This window comes from Odocoileus virginianus, chromosome 12, assembly GCF_023699985.2.
Source record: "Odocoileus virginianus isolate 20LAN1187 ecotype Illinois chromosome 12, Ovbor_1.2, whole genome shotgun sequence".
In the NCBI taxonomy this organism is placed as follows: Eukaryota; Metazoa; Chordata; class Mammalia; order Artiodactyla; family Cervidae; genus Odocoileus; species Odocoileus virginianus.
Window position 1 is genome coordinate 61521691 of NC_069685.1, and position 18511 is coordinate 61540201.

General features: G+C 54.0%; 1 protein-coding gene across 1 annotated transcript in view; it reads left to right on the forward strand.

Moving 5' to 3' along the window:
* Window positions 1-18511, forward strand: part of MYO18B (myosin XVIIIB) — a 210624-nt gene that overhangs the window by 126648 nt on the left and 65465 nt on the right. Inside the window, exons 33-35 of the mRNA XM_070474664.1 lie at window positions 779-931; window positions 17110-17223; window positions 18327-18443. Of these exons, the coding sequence (XP_070330765.1) occupies window positions 779-931; window positions 17110-17223; window positions 18327-18443 (384 nt within the window). The remainder of the gene's footprint in view (window positions 1-778; window positions 932-17109; window positions 17224-18326; window positions 18444-18511) is intronic.

Below are 18511 nucleotides of genomic sequence, written 5' to 3' on the forward strand. Positions count from 1 at the left end.
TTTGTTTATTTGGCTGTGCCAGATCTTCAGTCTTCATCATGGCATGTGGGATCTATTTCCCTGACCAGGGACCAAATCTGGGGTCTCTGCATTGGGAGCGCAGAGTCTTAGCCACTGGACCTCCAGGGAAGTCCCGGGTCTGTCTTTATACTAGCCAAAGAGACCAGCTCGAGGGGCAGAAATGCATCGTCTAGGCCTTGCAGAGCAGCACAGCTGTTTCTAACACCACTTACCGATGTGTGACCTGCACACACAGACGCACACCTCGCCCCACCTGTACAGAGCACGGAATTCTCATCAGTTCATAAAGCCAGCACTCCGATTAGCGCCACTCATCATGCTGCTGGCAGTGCCCCTCCTGGATTGCCCAGTCTCTGCCCCTGGAGGGGGACTGCTGTCCTGGCTTCTGTCAGCAGAGGGTCTCACCTGACACGCTGGCTCTCACAAGGTGATGCTCTGGTTCACGTTATGAGCCAGGATGGCTTGGATCATCCCAGGGTGTGAAACAGTCATGACAGCGGCTCAGACTGTTGTGCCTTTGCTGTGAGTCGTGCCCTGGACCAGGCACCTAATTTCCAAAGCGGCCCTGTGTGGTCCCTGCCACTGCTGTTTCACAGGCGAGAAGGCTGAGGCCTGGGAAGGAGAAAGGCCTTGTCCACGGTCCACAGTATGAGTGGTGGAGGCAGGTTCTGAACTCAGGGAGCCTGTTTCCAGAGAACTTGGACTGTGGCCACTGCTTTGCCATCTTAGCTCACAGGAGCCTTCCCTTGGCTTCCAGATCGGCCATCGGGACTTTGACGTGGAGAAGCGTCTTCGGAGGGACCTCAGGAGGACTCACGCACTGCTGTCAGACGTGCAGCTCCTGCTGGGGACCATGGAGGACGGCAAGACGTCGGTCAGCAAGGAGGAGCTGGAGAAGGTGCAGAGCCAGGTGGGCGTCATGGGCCTCTCAGAGCTGGGTGGGGAGGGCACTGCAGCCAGCAAGGGGACAGTGTGGACACTGCCCAGATGTGGACACGGACGCAGCCCTGACCTCTGACTTTCACAGACCTGGGGAGAGGTGGGGGGCATGGGAGGGCTGGGGGGCCATGCAGATGTGATACATGAGGACCGGGGTTTATAAATGACTGGGGAGCCTGTTCCCTTCTTTGTGGCTGAAGCCAATGAGTTTGGAGGCCTTGGACAGATCAGGACCCTGGGGCAGAATGGCGAGTATAGCACATCTTCGTGCCTGTGTGTGTCTGTGTCTGCCTGCGTGTGCGCATGCGTGGTGACCAGCAGAGCTGAGTATGAAACAGATAGTGCTGATAATGGAAATCCTATGTGAGCATCATCACCTCCATTCACAAGCAAGGGGACAGGGTGGCAGGGGGGGATGTGACCCACTGAGTCACAGCTAGATGTTGCAGAGTCAGGATTTAAACCCAGGTTTCCAGACCCCACCGTCCCTGGCTCCCTCAGAGGAGAACTGGAGGTGGATGGGAGGCGAGGCCAAGAGGGAGCCGACCACCTCCGGAGACGTGATGGGCGTGGACTGTCCTCAAAGTTAGCGCTGGAAGTCCCATGTCCTGGGCAAGCCCTCAGTCCCAGAGAAACCCGGACGATTGGTCAGTCATTTTCTTCACAGCTATGGCAGAACATTAGAATCACCTGTGCTTGAATGTGTCCTCTCTCGATCCTGGTAGTATCCCTGGGGGAGGCAAGTGGTACTGTGCCCATTTTACAGATGGGAAGGTTCTGTCTGGAGGTGCGAAGCAGTGTACCCAAGGTAACAGCAGGAGGGTGGCAGGGTTGGAATTAAAATCCAGGGCTCATGAGTCCACGCGCAGAATCTGGGAGTTCTTTTGCCTCACCCTGCCTATTCCTGTCTGTGTGAGTGACCAGGCGGATGGAGGACCTGAGCCACCTCTGTCAGGCGGGCAGGATGTCCGAGCACTCAGCCATCTCTCAGGCATCTCGGGTTCATGCAGCCCCCTTTGGCAGGGGGCCCTGTGTTCAGCCCATCTTCCATCAAAATATTCCTGGTGCCATCCAGCCCCCCTCACCCCAGAGGTGAATGTTCTTGAAAAGGAACTGCGGTGGTTTCTTCTCCTTTTCTGTTTTTCTTTTTTTTTTAAAGTATTTATGAGAAATCTCCCTCTGCAGGGTTAAAACGTGTGTTCTTGGAAAATAGTGGTATTTAATGAAGGCGCCTTGCGCTGAATCAAAGAGCTTCATTCTTCTGCAAGTCCTTCTTCCCCGTCTCTGCATCCGGCTCCTATCAAAGGGAATTCACAGCCTTGGCTTTCTGTGGCCGTTGTCATGGAAATCGTTATAAGGATGGGATCGCGTGGACCAGAGGTCAGGGTACAGTTGCTTTGGCTCCCAGCACACGTGTCCCAGATGCCGGAGTCAGAGCTAATCAAATAAAGCAGCGATGACATTGGGCACTGCTGGCCCTCCTCTCCCGGGTATGGGAATTGTCCTTTACCTGAAGGCTCCGGGGACAGAGGCAGGGAGCACAGGCAGGAGGAGGAGGAGAGAACTACGTTTGCTGCATCTTCAGTGCTGGGGGTGGTGCTGAACTGTTCCACTCATCCCTTCATTCAGTATTTATGCTGCGTCCACCGAATGCCCGGCGACGTGCTAGATCTAAGTGTATTATGGTTAGCAAGAGAGGCGCGGCCCTCTCCTCCTGCAGCTGACGTCTGATGGGAAAGAGGACAGCAAACAATGATGCAAAGAAACAGAAACATCCCGCACCTTAATTCAGGTAGTAAAGGAAACAGGCGGAGTTACTATCAATAATAAAGTGAATAGGGAATTGCGCAAGGTCTCCTTTAGCTTGGATGGGTCAGCTCGACTCCCGTGGGAGAAGGAGAAGCAGTCAGCGGCCATAATGTGCAGGGCCTGAAAGGTTTGGATTTTATCCCAGTGGTGATGAGAGGCCGTAGGGGCATCCTGAGCGGGGCGTGACACAGTCTGATTCACGCCTCTGTGTGGGGAGTGGATCGAGGAGGGCTGACTGGGTGCTGTTAGGCTGGTGTACCACTCTGGGCTGGAGGAAATGGTCCCTGGGGGTAAATGGAGACAGCAAAAGGAGGCAAACTGGGGGCTAGTTTGAAGCTGATGGGACTGGTGGGGCAGGTGGCAACAAGAAGTGTATTTATTTAGATCATCCTCACCAGAACCCTGGGAGGTGGCAGTTTCTGGTTTTGAGCCATTTTACTAACTAGGAAACAGGCTCTGAGAGGTCGAGTGACTTACTCAAGGGCACACAGCAATCTGTGTCTTCGTGCTGCCCGTGCTATACCATGATGTTAACATTTTTCTAGCACCTACCACATGTCAGGCTTTTCCTTGCAATTTCAGAGTCCCCAGACTTGGCTGCACATCAGATAACAAGCATTGTTTAAAAATCAGATTTCTAGATCCCCCCTCCTCTTTTTCCCTTTGTTGAGACCCAGGATCTGCATTTATAACAGTCACATTGAGGGAATTTCGATGCTGGTCTTAGGACCACCATTTGGGAAACATGGGCCTTGTTTATCCCTCAAAACCCCCTTTCCAGTTCCATGGCATGGGCCCATTTTGCAGATGAGAAGACTGATGGTGAGATTGTATTAGTGTGACACAGCCTAGTTCAACCAATTTTAAAGTTCGTTAAATAGAGTAAGGGGAAGTGGATCCAGCACTTGCTAGTTTTGTGATCTTCACCGTGTGCCAAGACTTCCGTGAGCCCTTCTCCTAAATCGGAGCATCGTCGTCACCTGGTGGCCCAGGCACATGTGCGTGTGTGGTGGTGGGGGGCGGTGATGAGGTGCTGCCAGGAGAGGTTTGCAGAGCTTGAACACCCTCCAAAGCCCCTACAGCTCGCTAACCTTGGCGCCGGGTAACCTGGAGAAAGTTTTTCTCTCAGGGCAGAGACGAGGGAACGCGTCTGAAAGCACCTGTCAGCGAGCAAACTGTGCACATTCAGTGAGTCCTGATGCGATGATTTGAGACCAGGCGGCAGGGATAAGGTAGTGTGCCCTTCTGGATAGGGGGCTCCCAGTCCAGGGAGAGGCCAGCCTCGGAGGAGACTGTTGCCAGCAGGATGACAAGATCTTTACTAGGGAAGTGTTGTTGTTGTTTAGTCACTAAGTCATGTCTGACTCTTCTGCGACCCCATGGATTGTAGCTCACCAGGGTCCACTGTCCATGGGATTCTCCAGGCAAGAATACAAAAGTAGGTTGCCATGCCCCACTCCAAGGGATCTTCCCGACCCAGGGATCGAACCCACATCTCCTGCATTGGCAGGGGGTTCTTTACCACTGAGCCACGAGGGAAGCCCCTGAGGAAGTGTTGGGGGGTTAGCTAATTTCACTGTAGGAGAGGGGCTGATGGCGTCAGATGTCTTAAAGATGGAAGTGACCGGCTGACTGAGGAAGGCGCATGTGGGTGTTCTGGCAGGAAGCACCAGAGCATCCAAGGGCAGAGGCAGGTGGAGAGATGGAGCATGCTCAGCTGTGCACTGTATCGCTGGTATATAGTGTTCCCCGAGGTAGGAGCGGAGAGGATAATGCCGCTCACTGAGGCTGCAGTCAGCCCATGAATGGTTTACTGAGCCTGGCTAAAGAGTTTGGGCCTTATCCCAAAGGTGACAGAGAGCTACAGAGCAGGCAAGAGTGAGGTCAGAAGTGCTTCTGGAAAACGGCAGGCTTCCAGGCCCAGCGGAAGCAGTGATGTGTGGCGCGCCCTGCTCAGCCAGAGGCGTGGGAAGATCTTCTTGGAGTAGTGGTCCCCAACCTTGTTGGCACCAGGGACTGGTTTTGTGGAAGGTAGTGTTTCTAGGGACCAGGCTGGGATGGTTTCGTGATGAATCAAACGCGTTATATCTACCGTGCACTTTATTTCTATTGTTTTTACATCAGCTCCACCTCAGATCATCAGGCATTAGATCCCAGAGGTTGAGGACCCCTGCCTTAGAGCATCTCCCAGAGCCCCTGGATTCTTCCCATGTGGACAGGCAGCCCCTCTGCCCCTTGCCCCTCCATCTAGAATCCTGAGAAAACTGTCTGTTTCTACCCAGTTTCCTCCATTGGAAGACTTGGTGCTGTCTCAGTTAACACTTGAGGCTTAAGACACTGTGATGCACACCTCGTGAGTTCTAATCCCACCTCTGCTGTTTAACTAGTTACTTGTACGATTCTGAGTAAGTCACCCTGCCTTTCAGAGGCTCCTTGTTCTTACTGAAGAAAAACGGTCATATTCCCAGCTTCTGGGCTGGGAGAAAGCACCCTAGACCCTGGATTGGAAGGAATTCCCTAAACTGAAACCTGTCAGACAGTGATTATGCCCACTGGCTCCTACATCCCTCCACCCTGAGCTGGCTGGTGGAAGACTTTGGATTCGGGCCGGGATTTTACACGACCTGGCGGAACAGGTAGACAAGGCAATGTGTGGGGCGGGTCTAATGACACATGTTCTTTAGGAGCAATTACTAATTAATTCCCAGGGAATGTTTCCACTGGAAACAAACTAATCTGGAGACAGAAGCAATCCCAGCCACCAAGATATATAATTGAGATAATCGCTGTGCATAAATAACATCTGTGAGCAGCAGATGCCGGCACCTGGCTTGGAGGAGGAAGTGGAGGACGCTGTCTGCTCCGGGCAGTGGCTGCCTTTTTTTTTTAAAGTCATGCCTTTGACCTTTGCCTCCTCCCAAAAGGAAATATGTCATTTGCTTTTTTTTTTTTTTGTTAAATAGAAAAGAGTTTGCACCAAGCTTTTCAGTTGTTTACTCAATTCCTGCCGGGGGCTGTCTTCCCCCTTCCTGCTGAGGACAAAGCTGTCACCAGTCTCAGCCATTGGACCCCCTGAAGAGCTCTGGCACCCAGCCCCTGCCCACCTGCCCCCTTCTCATCCCACACCACCTGCCTGTCTCATTCGGCATTCTCTCAAGTCTGCCGGCCTCCTGTCTTGCGTAAGCAATCTTTCTGCCACCTGATCTTTCGGGAGAGATTTTTTAAAATACAAATACCACCTGGTTCTTTGCATTCGGGATCCGTCCGTGGCTCCCCGTCACCCTCGGAATACAATCCACCTCCCTCAATTTGACCTTTAAAGATGCACAGTCCAGGACTTCCCTGGTGGTCCCGTGGTAAAGAATCCACCTGCCAATGCAGGGGGCATGGGTTTGATCCCTGGCCCGGGAGGATCTCACATCCCACGGGGACCCCACATACAACTAAGCCCTCAGGTGGGCCCACTGGGCCTGCTGCGTCTTCCACACAGTGGACTCCCAGTGGCCCCCACCAGTGCACAGAAGACTGAGGATCCGCTGTGCCCTTAACCAGGATGGTGGTCACCAAGCATCACCTGCGCTTCCACAGGACGCTGGAAATAACTAATAGGCTCTCGGAGGATCATCCCAGTGGAGTCTTCAGTGTGAGCGAACACTTTGGGACCATGTCTCTCCAGCCCGGAACCATGGAACAGATGGTCTGGATGTTTTATTTGAAGAGACTTTTCTTAAAGATTATGTTGGAGTGAATTGATTCAATATTAACATAACCTCCTGTCAGAGAGAGATAAAGACCAAATTGTAATTGGTTAAAAACATGGTTATCAGCGACCTGTTCACCCCACAAATATTGACACTTCCAAGGCTGTGATGAAGTGGGAAGAGGCTAGTTTCATGGCAGACGGGGAATGTCATCTATGCTTATCCCTCAAAGCATAGATGAACCGCCCAGCTGTGGAGGGCCAGCCCCTCAGAGAGCCCAACCAGCCCATCAGAGAGCCTGGCCACCCCCTGGGGCCATCATTACCATGGGAACAATGACACCATTGGCAAACATCCATGGTTTACACTCAGCCAGTCCTGGGGCCAAGCGCTTAGAGGTCATGACCTAACTCTGTGCCCCCAGCCCACCTCAGTGTAGAGTCCCTCGAGTGGAGGGGCCTGTCCTCTGGCACAGAGCTCTGTGCATGAGCAAGGCCTCACAGCGAGGCGGGGTTCCCACAGGAAGCAGTCAGCATTCAGTAGTCCCGTCTCTGTAGGAGGAAGCTCAGCATATGAGAATCCCACCCAAAGTCGCAGAGTCTGGGGGGCAACTGGGATATATTTTATTTCTTTCTTTATGTATCATTTGTGTACTGGCCGCGCCACACAGCACATGGGCTCCGGCTCCCCGGCCAGAGATCAAACCTGAGTCCCCCGCCTTGGAAGCCTGCAGTCTTAACCACTGGACCACCAGCAAGGTCTTTAGGATGTGCTTTAAATAATGTATCTTGAAAGAATTTCAAATGTACCAAAAAATTATAAGGATAGTTCAAAGGATTCCTTTAAATCCTTCACCTAGATTCCTCAATTTTTAACTTTTTGCCACATTCGCTGTATCATTGTCTCACTAAATTACATCTTCTGAATTATTTGAAAACAAGTTACAGACATGAGATCCCTTTACCCTTAGCAAAATTGGAAATTTTAGCATGGACATTCTAACCCCCGGGTCAGAGAACTAAGGCTTACAGGCCAAATCCAGCCCACGCTGCCTGATTTTTCATTTTTTGTTTTGCTTTGTTTTTTTATTACAGCCTGAGACCTGAGAGAGGTTTTGTTTTTAAACGGCCACATTTAAAGTTAGATAAGTACCTGCATTTATCCTTCCATTTTGCCTCTAGGTCTACAGAGCCTAAAATACTTTCCAGCTTGCACTTGAAGGAAAACTTTGCTGACCCCTTATACTATCTGCTGACTGTTCTGATTTTGCCTGTTGTTATACTCACATTCTTTGTAGCCATTTTTCTCCCTGTTTAGGACTCAGCCTAGAATACGTCACAGTTGTGTTCAGTCTTGTGACACTGTCCACAGAGCCTCTGTCTTTGTATTTTATGATGCTAGAATTTTGGGAGAGTTCAGGCCAGTTGTGTGGTAGAAGCTTCCTCCACCTGGGTGACCTAGAATTGGAAGCCGTGTGTTTTTCATCTCAGAGCCGCTTGGATTTGTGTGGGTCTGAGGGTGTTCCCGGGACATGAGACTTCTGATCTTAAAACCAAAAAGTTTCAGGCAGACAGGGATGAGCTGGTCACCCTGGAGCCAGAACTTCAAGTCCTAAGTAATTTCTAGGGAAGATAAAAGGGCCCTCGGGGCTCCCCCTAAGACCTTTTGTTCTCAGAAGGTTCCCGCAGGTTTAAGGGAGAGGCCGAAGAGCCAGATGCTGATTTAAGAGTCATTTCTCGGTTCGTCATCTGCTCCTGTGGCTCCTGACCTGCATTCCCACCCTCCACCTGTTCCCATTCCGCACCCCCTCGAGCCTGTCTCACTGTCCTTGGTCCACTGATGCAGATGAGACTTGCTGATGACGCTGCGCCTGGTCATTGGGTCCTTCTTCTTGCTGGTCTCTAACTGTCTCACGATTGAGCCCCTTTGCTGTTGATGGGCATGTAAGTTATCTAGACATAGAGCCACTGTGAATGGCCGGGCGGTGGGAGGCCTCAGGAGGGGGCGTCCGGGGCTCCTGTGAGCCACACGGGGCAGTGGGTAGCTCAGGGGGCAGACAGCAGCCCCGTTGACTGGGGCTGATTCAGCAATGTGCAGACCTGGGCTAGAAGCCTCGCTCCCTCGGCGCATGGGTATGGAGTCCGTACTGCCTGGGGCCCCAGAGGTGAGCAAGGCCCAGTGACCCTTTGGAGCCCCTGTCCAGTGGGAAGACAGAGAGGGAGGGGCTCAGATGCTGTGCAATTTAGGGGAGCACTGGGGAGCTGGAATATCACAAAAAGGGAGGCATGGATGGATGGGGACAGGGGAGGACCTTTTTTGAGTATTTTATCCTGCTTTTTCAAGTTTGTATTTTTTTTCTCTCTCTCTTTGGAATGTGTTACAAATCCATCGTCCCAGAGGGAAGTCAGGAAGGAAATTCTTGAAGTCTGTTCAGTCATGTAGGACGTGCGCCATCCTTTGGTCCTGTAATACAAAATTAGAAAGGACTCCTAAACTCTCAAAGAAACAGACTTAAAACAAGTAAAAGGAGACCTGATTTACTCAGCAGGTGGTAAGCACATGCCACAGGGCTTACAAGGAAAAGCTGTGCATTTAAAAGCGACCTCAGTTCACTTCCTGGCTCCAGTCATCATTTAATAGCTGTGTGACCTTGACAAGTTAACTGGAATATCAGAGGCTTTCTGAACCTCAGTCTCCTCATCGGTAAAATGAAGGCAAGAGTCAGTATGTGTTGCAAATTAACAGACACATGGTCAGCATTCACAGAGAGCAGATGCTATTACTGCACTACTTGTCATGATGATTGTTACTACTCTGAGATGAGGATGGTGGAAACAGTAAATCCTCAGAGAGCATTTCAGTGTGTCCATAAATGATGGTCCTCTAGCACAATGTAAGGAAAGTCATAGAATGTTTATAATATGCCCAAGTGATTGGAGATCAAGGACACAGAGAGGAACCACCATACGGTCTTAGGAAATTTCCCTCAAGGCTGCTGTCATCCAACTTCTGAGCTGGACAGACCATCGGAGGACCTGACCTGATATTTTTAGTATGTTTGCATTTAATAAACTTGTTCTCTATTGGGGCTGTCTGTAGTTTGAAATGTTGGTGACTGCCTCTAGGGAAAAGCTTCCTACTAAAGGGTAACTCTTCTGGGCGTGCTGCTGGGACGTCACGGGCCGGGGTGTGTTGAGATTAGCCTGCCAAAGCCACCACTTCTTAGAACACTTCCCATGGCATTTGCTCTGCGGTATTTTTAAATCCTCTGAGTTGTTCAGTCAGACCCAGACAGAAATCCAGGTTCTGACCACTCTACTGAAATATCAGAATTTTTCCTCTTTTCCCAGCTCATTCTGTGTGTCGAGCCAACTTGTCTCGTAGCTTAATAAGTCCAGAGCAAACATTTTACCTCGGGTATTTAGAGCGGGCAGATGGCGTCGCACGGGAAAGCAATGCTATTCATCGGTTTGTAGCTGATGTCTGTGTGCTGGGAATCTCAATCGCCCTCCCTCCCGCTGGATGAGAGGGGTGTGTGCTGACGAGAGGATGCCCGAGACAGACTCAGCAGCAGAGAAAGGCCGTGTGCAGAGGGGGCTGGTGGTGGCCCACAAACAGCGTGGGTTTCTTTTTTCTTCAGCTTGGGTTGAGAGTCTCATGGACTTGACTCTGACCTTGGGCAAGTCACTCTCCTGCCCAGGCTGATTCCTCCCCTGCATGGCTGTGGTGGGCTACAGTTGTGATAAACCTCAAGGCCCGCAGGGCGCCTGATGTGGTCAGTGTCGAAGAAATCTCATCCTGTCTTCATCTCCCCACTGAACAATAGGGAAGGGGAATGTCAGTGTTTCTCCCCCTACGAGAAGGGATGTGGTCACAGAATAATAAATACAGGGCTGTTACACTGTCACAGGGTTTTGGAGGGAGCTACCTGGATCTGGGTGCAGGGCAAACACTCTCACCCCGCTTCCAGGCGTTTACTCTGTGGCTGACTCTCTGTATGTGTCAGCTCTTCCGACTCCCTCACTCACCCAGGGATCAACAGCACAGCTCACAGTTCATCAGGCAGAAAAAGGGACGTGACTGGCTACAATATCTGAAAGGTTCTGAGGCTATGGCTGCCTTCAGGCTTGGCTAGATCTCGGTGCTCCAAACATGACATCAAGAACGCATCTCGTGCCTCAGCACCTTGACGTCGCCTCGTATCCTTAGGCACTTTCTTCCTTTTGGGTGGCAGGACGGACACTCCAGGCTTACATCCTGTATCAGAAAAAGCCAATCTCGTGTCTGTAGTCACAGCCAGAATCCCAGTGTCAGTCTTGCTATTGTCCCAGGACCAACCCTGAGGCCAACCGAAGGCGGTGCTCTAACTGGCAAATCTGAGTCATGAGCATCTCCTCTGGGCTTGAGGGAGGGGTGTCGGCTCCATTGCAGACATCTGGGGGATGGACATTCTTTGCAGAGAAGATGGGGGTGCTGTTATCCAAAGAAAAGAGAGTAGGCGTGTGCAGTCACATCGCCAGATTCCCGTTCCGGAGCCTGTGTGATAGGGACCACTGTTCCAGAGGAGTGCAGTTAACCAGCGGCTTGGGCGTGAGAGGAAATGAGCCGCATCCAGTATTGAAGTGCTGCGGGCGCCTGGGGGCTGCCGAGCACGTGCGGGAGGCGTCTGAGCCCCGGGGAGCCTGGTGTCCAGGCTGACACCTAGTGCCAGGATGACCTAAGCTAAGTCGCTTTACCCCCTACCTGTCACTTTCCCCAGGAACAGCAGTGAGAATGGCGGCTGACCTGAGCCGAGTGTGTTGTCCCTGGGGCGGAGGGACTGAACGTGGAGCCACGCCTGGCACAGAGCAGAGGCTCAGACACCTCCCCCACGTGCTCGGCAGCCCCGAGGGCCGCTGTGGCACTCCCACCCTGGCTGCCACTCGCCCCCGAGAGCTCAGGCCTCCCGGGCCTCCAGTGTCCTCCCACGCCGTCCAGGAGTCAGCACCTTGCCGCGCCCACCCAGGCCAGGGCCGAGGCCTGAATTCCTGCACACGGTGTCCACAGTTCCAGGGCCCCTGGCTCAGCGGCTGGGGAGGAACTGACGCCCCGCCCTTGTGCAGGCGCTGGGGACGGGGGGGCTGATCCAGTGAGTGGATGACCGGGTGACTGGACTATGCGAGGGAGAGAGGAGCTTCTGGCCATTACAGGCATTTTGGTGCTTTGTACCCATGTACTTTGCACATTATTGTATTGATGTTGCAAGAAACAAGATTTGAAAGGAGAGAAAATGTGAACTTGTAGGGAGATCAATTGGTTGTTTTGGAAGATCAATTTGAAGATCAATCAATCGGTTGTTTCGCTGACAGCCTGCTGTGGGTCTCGCCCCCACCCCGAGTCTAGAGGGGGTGGAAATCCTGGGGGCCTTTTCTCCGCCAGGCCTCCCCACCGTGTGAGGCCGGGTCCTGCCTGGAACCGGGGAGGGCTTGTCCATGGGGATGGGTGGTGACTTGGAGCTGACAGGGGTGTGCTGGCAGCTGCCCCCAGGATGTTCGTTGCCACCGCAGCTATGGGGCTGGTGGTGGGACTCCGGGAACCTTCCAGGGGATCCGCTGCCCTCTGACCACTCCACCCGGACCTCCTCCGGGGAAGACACCTTCAGAGCGGCCAGGACACGAGCAGGAGGGAGCTGATCTCAGCCCTGCCGCAACTCCCTCCCAACTTCATAAAAACGTCAGTCACGCAGCCTCAATATGGAAATAACGTGCAGTGAGTTATTCTTCTGCCACGTCATCCATAATGGAAAATCAGCCCAAGATGGCCCTGTATTTCTTCCTGCTCCCTAAAGTGTAATAAATTGAAATTTTTAAAGCTCAGCATTAACACACCTCGTCAGCAGCATCCCCGAGCCTGCCCGGGGGAGTCTGTGAGCTGGGGGATTTCCGGTGTTGCCCGACCAGACCTGATGAAACCTGGGCCTGCTTGACCTGCTTGCCTCTGGGGCCAGCACCCTCCCTCCAGCCATTCCAGTCTGCCTGGAAGCTTAAAACCCTTCCCTGGGATTGTGGTCCGGGCCCTGCCTCACCCTGGCCCCGTGACCGACAGCTTGGCCTCTGGCACTCTCTTCACCTCTAAAATGGGGTTGGAAAGTCCTCACTTCTCAGGCTAGTAAGTGATGAAAGTGAAACTCGCTCAGTCCTGTCCAACTCTTTGCGACCCCATGGACTATAGAGTCCATGGAATTCTCCAGGCCAGAATACTGGAATTGGGTAGCCTTTCGCTTCTCCAGGGGATCTTCTCAACCAGGGATTGAACCCAGGTCTCCCGCATTGCAGGCAGATTCTTTACCGGCTGAGCCACCAGGGGAGCCCAAGAATACTGGAGTGGGGAGCCTGTCCCTTCTCCAGCGGATCTTCCCGACCCAGGAATTGAACCGGGGTCTCCCGCACTGCAGGCAGATTTTTTACCAACTGAGCTATCAGGGAAGCCCAGTGATGAAAAAGACAACAGCAATCTCCGCCATTCCTGTTTTGGCATTGTCTCAGCGCCAGGCGCTGTGCTTAGCGTGCTCAGGTTTTCACTGGTTTATTCTGCACGGGTCCTGGGATGTGACCAACTCCGTCCTATAGATGAGGAAACTGAGGCACGGTGGATTCAGTGACTGGCTCGAAAGGCGGATGCTCCAGTCTGACCCCACACATGGCGCACCTGTCGCTTAGAGGTGCCAGCATGGCCTGGTTTCCTGCCGCTTCCCTTTGGTGTGAATGCTCTCCTCCCAGGAGGGCTCTGGTCTTGATGTGTTTGTCTGAATGTGTTTGTCTGTTTGTCTGAATCAGTGGATTCAGAATCCAAGTTCTGTCAGTTCTCCCTGATTTGTCTCCCTGGCATTCTGCAGCCCTGCCTGGCTCAGGTCACAGTGACACGGCTGAGTGGCCTCCGTGGTCACGGCAAGCCTCTGGGCTGTATTCTCTGTGGCTGGAATTCTCTCTATATTTTAATCCATCCTGCTCCTTCCAGAGTGTGGCTGTCCATGAGGGGCAGTGGAGTACAGTGGTTAAGGCCTTGGGCTCTGGGGTTGCACCAACCAGGTTTCCCTGCTGCTGGCCGTGTGCCTGGGAGCAAGTCACTTCGCCTCCGTGAACCTCAGTTTCCTCCAAGGTCAGATGGTCCTCACAGCAGCACCTTTTCTCCTAGTGCCCTCGTGGGGCTGTTGAGAAGCCAGGCAGATAGAGGCCATGCCCTGGACATGGTCACCAAGCAACAGTAGCAGGTGCGGCCATGGATGCCTGAACCATCAGGACCAAGATAATCCTCTCTCCAGCCCACTGGGAGCTGAGACCAACGCCTGCAGCCCCATGTGCTGCCTGCGTGCCATCTCTGCTCCTCTCTGCCTGGGGATGAGCTGTCTCTTGGCCCTGCTTGCTCCAGGGAGCCTGGGGAAAGGAAGGGGCATGTCAGATATGCCTGCATGCTCAGTGGATGACTCTTGTCTGACTCCTGCGACCCCACAGACTGCAGCCCGCCAGGCTCCTCTGTCCATGGGATCTCCCAGGCAAGAACACTGGAGTGGGTTGCCATTTCCTTCCCCAGGAGATCTTCCCTACCCAGGGATCGAACCTGTGTCTCCTGCATTGGCAGGCGGATTCTTTATCGCTGAGCCACCAGGGGACAGGAAATACAGCCTTTTTCCTGTGGAGGCTCTGAGGACCAGCAGCATCATGTTGATGAAACCCTCCTTCAGCCAAAGGCGGGGCTCAGCAGATGGGAACTGCGTCGTCTGTGGGCTGTACTTACGATGACTCTCCCTTGCCTCCTGGCCCTGGGCCGAGCGACTCGGCCTGGCAGGGCCCCGCGGGACGCCTCCTTCCACTGCTAGTTATCTGACATCATCTCCCATGCTGGCCCATCTGCTCCTGCCTGCCCGTTTCTCTTGTTCCTTGCACACTGCCCTGTGCAGACACTTCCATTTCTTCCCACTTCCTCTCTGACTGAAGCGCTCCACCACCCCCTTCCTGAAGAACCACAGCAGCATCCTCTCTGGCTGCCCTGTTGCTAATCCTGTTCACAAAAGTGCACCCTCCCATGGCAGCCATAGGGAGACCACGCCGCCCTCCTCCTTAGAGTGTGGTTTTCCTGCAGACTGAAGCAAACCTGAGCTTGGCACCCTGGCTCACTGCTGTGACTCCCACCTACTTCCTCAGCATCGCCACCTCCTGGCCCTCCCTGGGGGGCTGACCAGCCATCAGTTCAGTTCAGTTCAGTTGCTTAGTCGTGTCTGACTTCACAACCCCATGGACTGCAGCACGCCAGGCTTCCCTGTCCATCACCAACTCCCGTTTACTCAAATTCATGTCCATCACATTGATGATGCCATCCAACCATCTCCTCCTCTGTCATCCCCTCCCACCTTCAATCTTTCCCAGCCTCAGGGTCTTTTCCAGTGAGTCAGTTCTTCGCATCAGGTGGCCAAAGTATTGGAGTTTCAGCTTTAGCATCAGTCCTTCCTTCCAATGAATATTTAGGACTGATTTCCTTTAGGATAGACTGGTTGGATCTCCTTGCCATCCAAGGGACTCTCAAGGGTCTTCTCCAACACCACAGTTCAAAAGCATCAATTCTTTGGCACTCAGCTTTCTTTATATAGTCCAGCTCTCACATCCATACCTGACTACTGGAAAAACCATAGCTTTGACTAGATGGACCTTGGTTGGTATGACCAGCCATACTGGCTGTCTTTCTGTTCTGCAGCACCAAGCTACTTGCTGTTCCTGCCTCAGACCTTTGCACTTCCTGTTGCCTCCATTCAGGGAAACTTCTCACCGAAAGCTACACCTGGCTATCTCCTTTGCATCTTTTAGGTGTTAGTTGCATTAAGCACCTCTCCTTAATGAGGTCTCTGACTTGTGCCTAAATCGAGGACTGGCTTTGCCCTGCCAGCCTGAGGAGGAGCCCTCCACTCCCCCCCCCAGCCCCTGCCCTGCCTTCCCGGAGGCCCCAGAGTCACCTGCGGGGAAGATGAGCCCACGCCTGACTTCTTGTTCCCTCTGTCGATTATGCTCTAACATTGCCAATTACCTCCCCTGCTCCACATCGTTTCTCTCAGTGTGTCTCAGTCCCTCCCAGTCGCTGAGCGAAACGGGCCCCCGAGCCCGCCCCACCCAGCCCAGCACGGGGCCCTGCTGCAGAAACACGCTTTCCTTACAGCCTTGAGGATGGAGCTTCGGGGGACTGTGGCTGCTGGCAGGGCATGGGGCTGGGATTAGAAGCACAGTGCCAGGAAGCTGCGGGAGGAGGCTGGGGCCTTGGTTTTCCCGCCTGTGCGCTGGGGGTATCAGCAGCACACACCTCCCAGGTCTGCCCAGAGGACTGACAGGTGATACTGGGACAAAGGCGGCCTGCCTGCTCCCCAGCTCTAGTGTTGGGCCGAGCTCCTGGATGTGCTGAGGAAGATGAAAGTGGTCCCAGGTGGCCTTTCCCCACAGAGACCCCCTTGGTCAGCTGTCCTGGGGGCGTCCTCTGCCCTGGCTCCCCCATTTTCCTTACAATGATCAATGGGGCCCCTTTGCTGGGAGGCCTCAGGGATCCGATTGTGTGCATGACATTTCAGTAGGAGTCTAGCTTGCTTTTTTCTCCCCCTATCTGTTGGCACCAACCTTAAAGTCATTTACTATTTTGGAGGGACCGTGGCCTGGCAGTTGAGAAAGCAAGCTGGTCTGGACGATTCAAGTGGTGTCTTTACGCCTTGCAGCTGTGTGACTTCAAACAAGGCGCCAGCCCTCTCTGAACCTTAAGTGCTTGCCTTCCGTGATTTATAAGGCATTTTTCTGCTCAGAGATTCTAGGGTTCAGAAATCGGGTGGATGCTCAATCGCAGAACAGACTTCGGGTTTGTGCACGAATGTGGTTTCTCCAGTGGGAAATGTCTGTCCTCTGGGCCCACACAGGTCCTTGTACCCACCCCCATGGCTCCACTGTGCTAGGATAGGGGGCCTGCTGTGTGCAAGTGGACAGAAGGAAGAGAAAAGAAAGGTAGAGAAAGAGAAACTTTAAGTCAGTGGCTCTTAACCTTCAGGAATCTAGTGAAGTCATGTACCAGGAGGTGCTCACACACAGACTGTTTTGCATACCATTTAAAAGCGGGTTCACAATTCTGATTAAAAACACCTACTTGGCAAGTCCCCACTGAATGAACTCTGAGCACCTCCTCTAGGAAGACTTCCCGGCCCATCCTGTGCTCCAGGATCCTCATGCCCGCCTCTTCCTTGTACCCTCAGAGGGGCTGTCATTACCTGTCCCTTCCTGTCTCCCCCGTGGGAGGGCAGGGGCCACCATGAATGTTCTGTGTGTGCCAAGTGCCGAGTGGGTGGCAGCAAATACCCGCTGAATGGGTGGGGGCTGACCCCTGGTGCTAAATCGGGGGTGGCCTGGCCTTACCTCGTGGGGCAGGGCCTGTTCAGTGTTGAGTGGGCTTGGAACCCGGCCGCCTCTGCTGCAGACAGCTCTGTTGCCCCGTCTGTGGGTTGATGAAGAGCCGTGAAGATGGGAGGGTCGCCTGCACTCGCCCTCCTGCGAGGGCAGGGCCAGGCCGGCTGGGAGGGCTGGTCAAGGGGGCCACGTCCTGAGACCTCTCCCCTCCCCTCTCCCGCTCCTGCCGGGTCCAGCTGGAGCAGAGTGAAGCCAAGTGTGAAGACGCCTTGAAGACCCAGAAGGCGCTGACGGCGGACCTGGAGAACATGCACAGCGAGCTGGAGAGCATGACCCGCAGCAAGAGCCTGGTACCTGTGCCTCCGGGGGCGGGGCCGCCGCGGCACCGCGGGAGGGGCCGGGGCACGCCCTTGCATACCGGAGGTCCGCGAGGCCCTCGCAGACCCACTGAGTGCTCGGCGCTCTGCGAGCACAGGCAGCCTGCCCCGAGCTGAGTGTGAGCGCGGCGTCGGGGCGCGTCTGAGGGTCAGCCGTGTGAAGGGAGGCAAGGCGCCCTCTGGGGACCCGGGGTGCTCAGCCCCGGGGGACGCTTCCAGTCCGAGCCTGTCGTTCGCGCAGCACCGGGACCGGAAGTGGGAGCACAGCTCTCTGTTGCGAGCCCGCACCGTGCCCGCCACCCCACTCACCTGTGGTAGGCCCACTGTGCGCTACCACCCCAGGAGGGCACGTGGCCACTGTGGCCGGGCTACTTCTTCAGGTCCAGTCTTCCAGGCGCAGTCTGTTTGGCCTCACTCCTAAAAGGGCCTCAGCCATCTGGGAGCTCAGCGCTGAACAGGGACAAATGAACATACATCACAGGTCTATTATGCTGGTGAAGACTGGGCGTGCTTTCTGTGTGCCGTCTCTGGGTGGACAGGGTCGGCTTACTCGTAAGGTTTAGGTGGAGCTAGAGGTTTATCAGCGAAAGCTTATCTCTGGCCCTTTTGTCCCCGGTTTGGTTGGTGCTAGATCAAGGGAAACCTGCCCACAAACACTGACACACACACGTGTACAGGGATGGATGTGCACACTTGCATACAAAGTCACAGACGCACCTCCAAATAAAGGCCCTTGTAGGTAAAATATACATCTAAGTTTAGCCGTAATTATTGAGATTACTCACGCGTATGCACCACGCACGCTTAAGCTGTATGTGAATAGATCTCTGGGTGGGCTCACATATCTATTCACATACACGTGCTGCATTCATACAGCCAGCCGCATGCCTGCTAGAGTGCACACACGCAGGACATACCCACAGGAGGCGTTGACACAGCTGTGGCCTCCCTTTCAGGTAGATGTTCACTCACCTGACACACCCAGGGGCAAGCCTCCCTGCTGTTCATCACCCCCGACCCCCGCAGACCCTCTCCCACCCCCTCCCACCTCACCTGTGCTCGTCCTGCCCCGGCAGGTGGATGAGCAGCTGTACCGGCTGCAGTTTGAGCGGGCGGACCTCCTGAAGCGCATAGACGAGGACCAGGACGATCTGAACGACCTCATGCAGAAGCACAAGGACCTCATTGCGCAGGTAGCGGCCTCGGGCAGAAGGTTGGCGGCCTTGGGCGGGTGGGCGCGGACTCAGTCGGGCCACTCTCT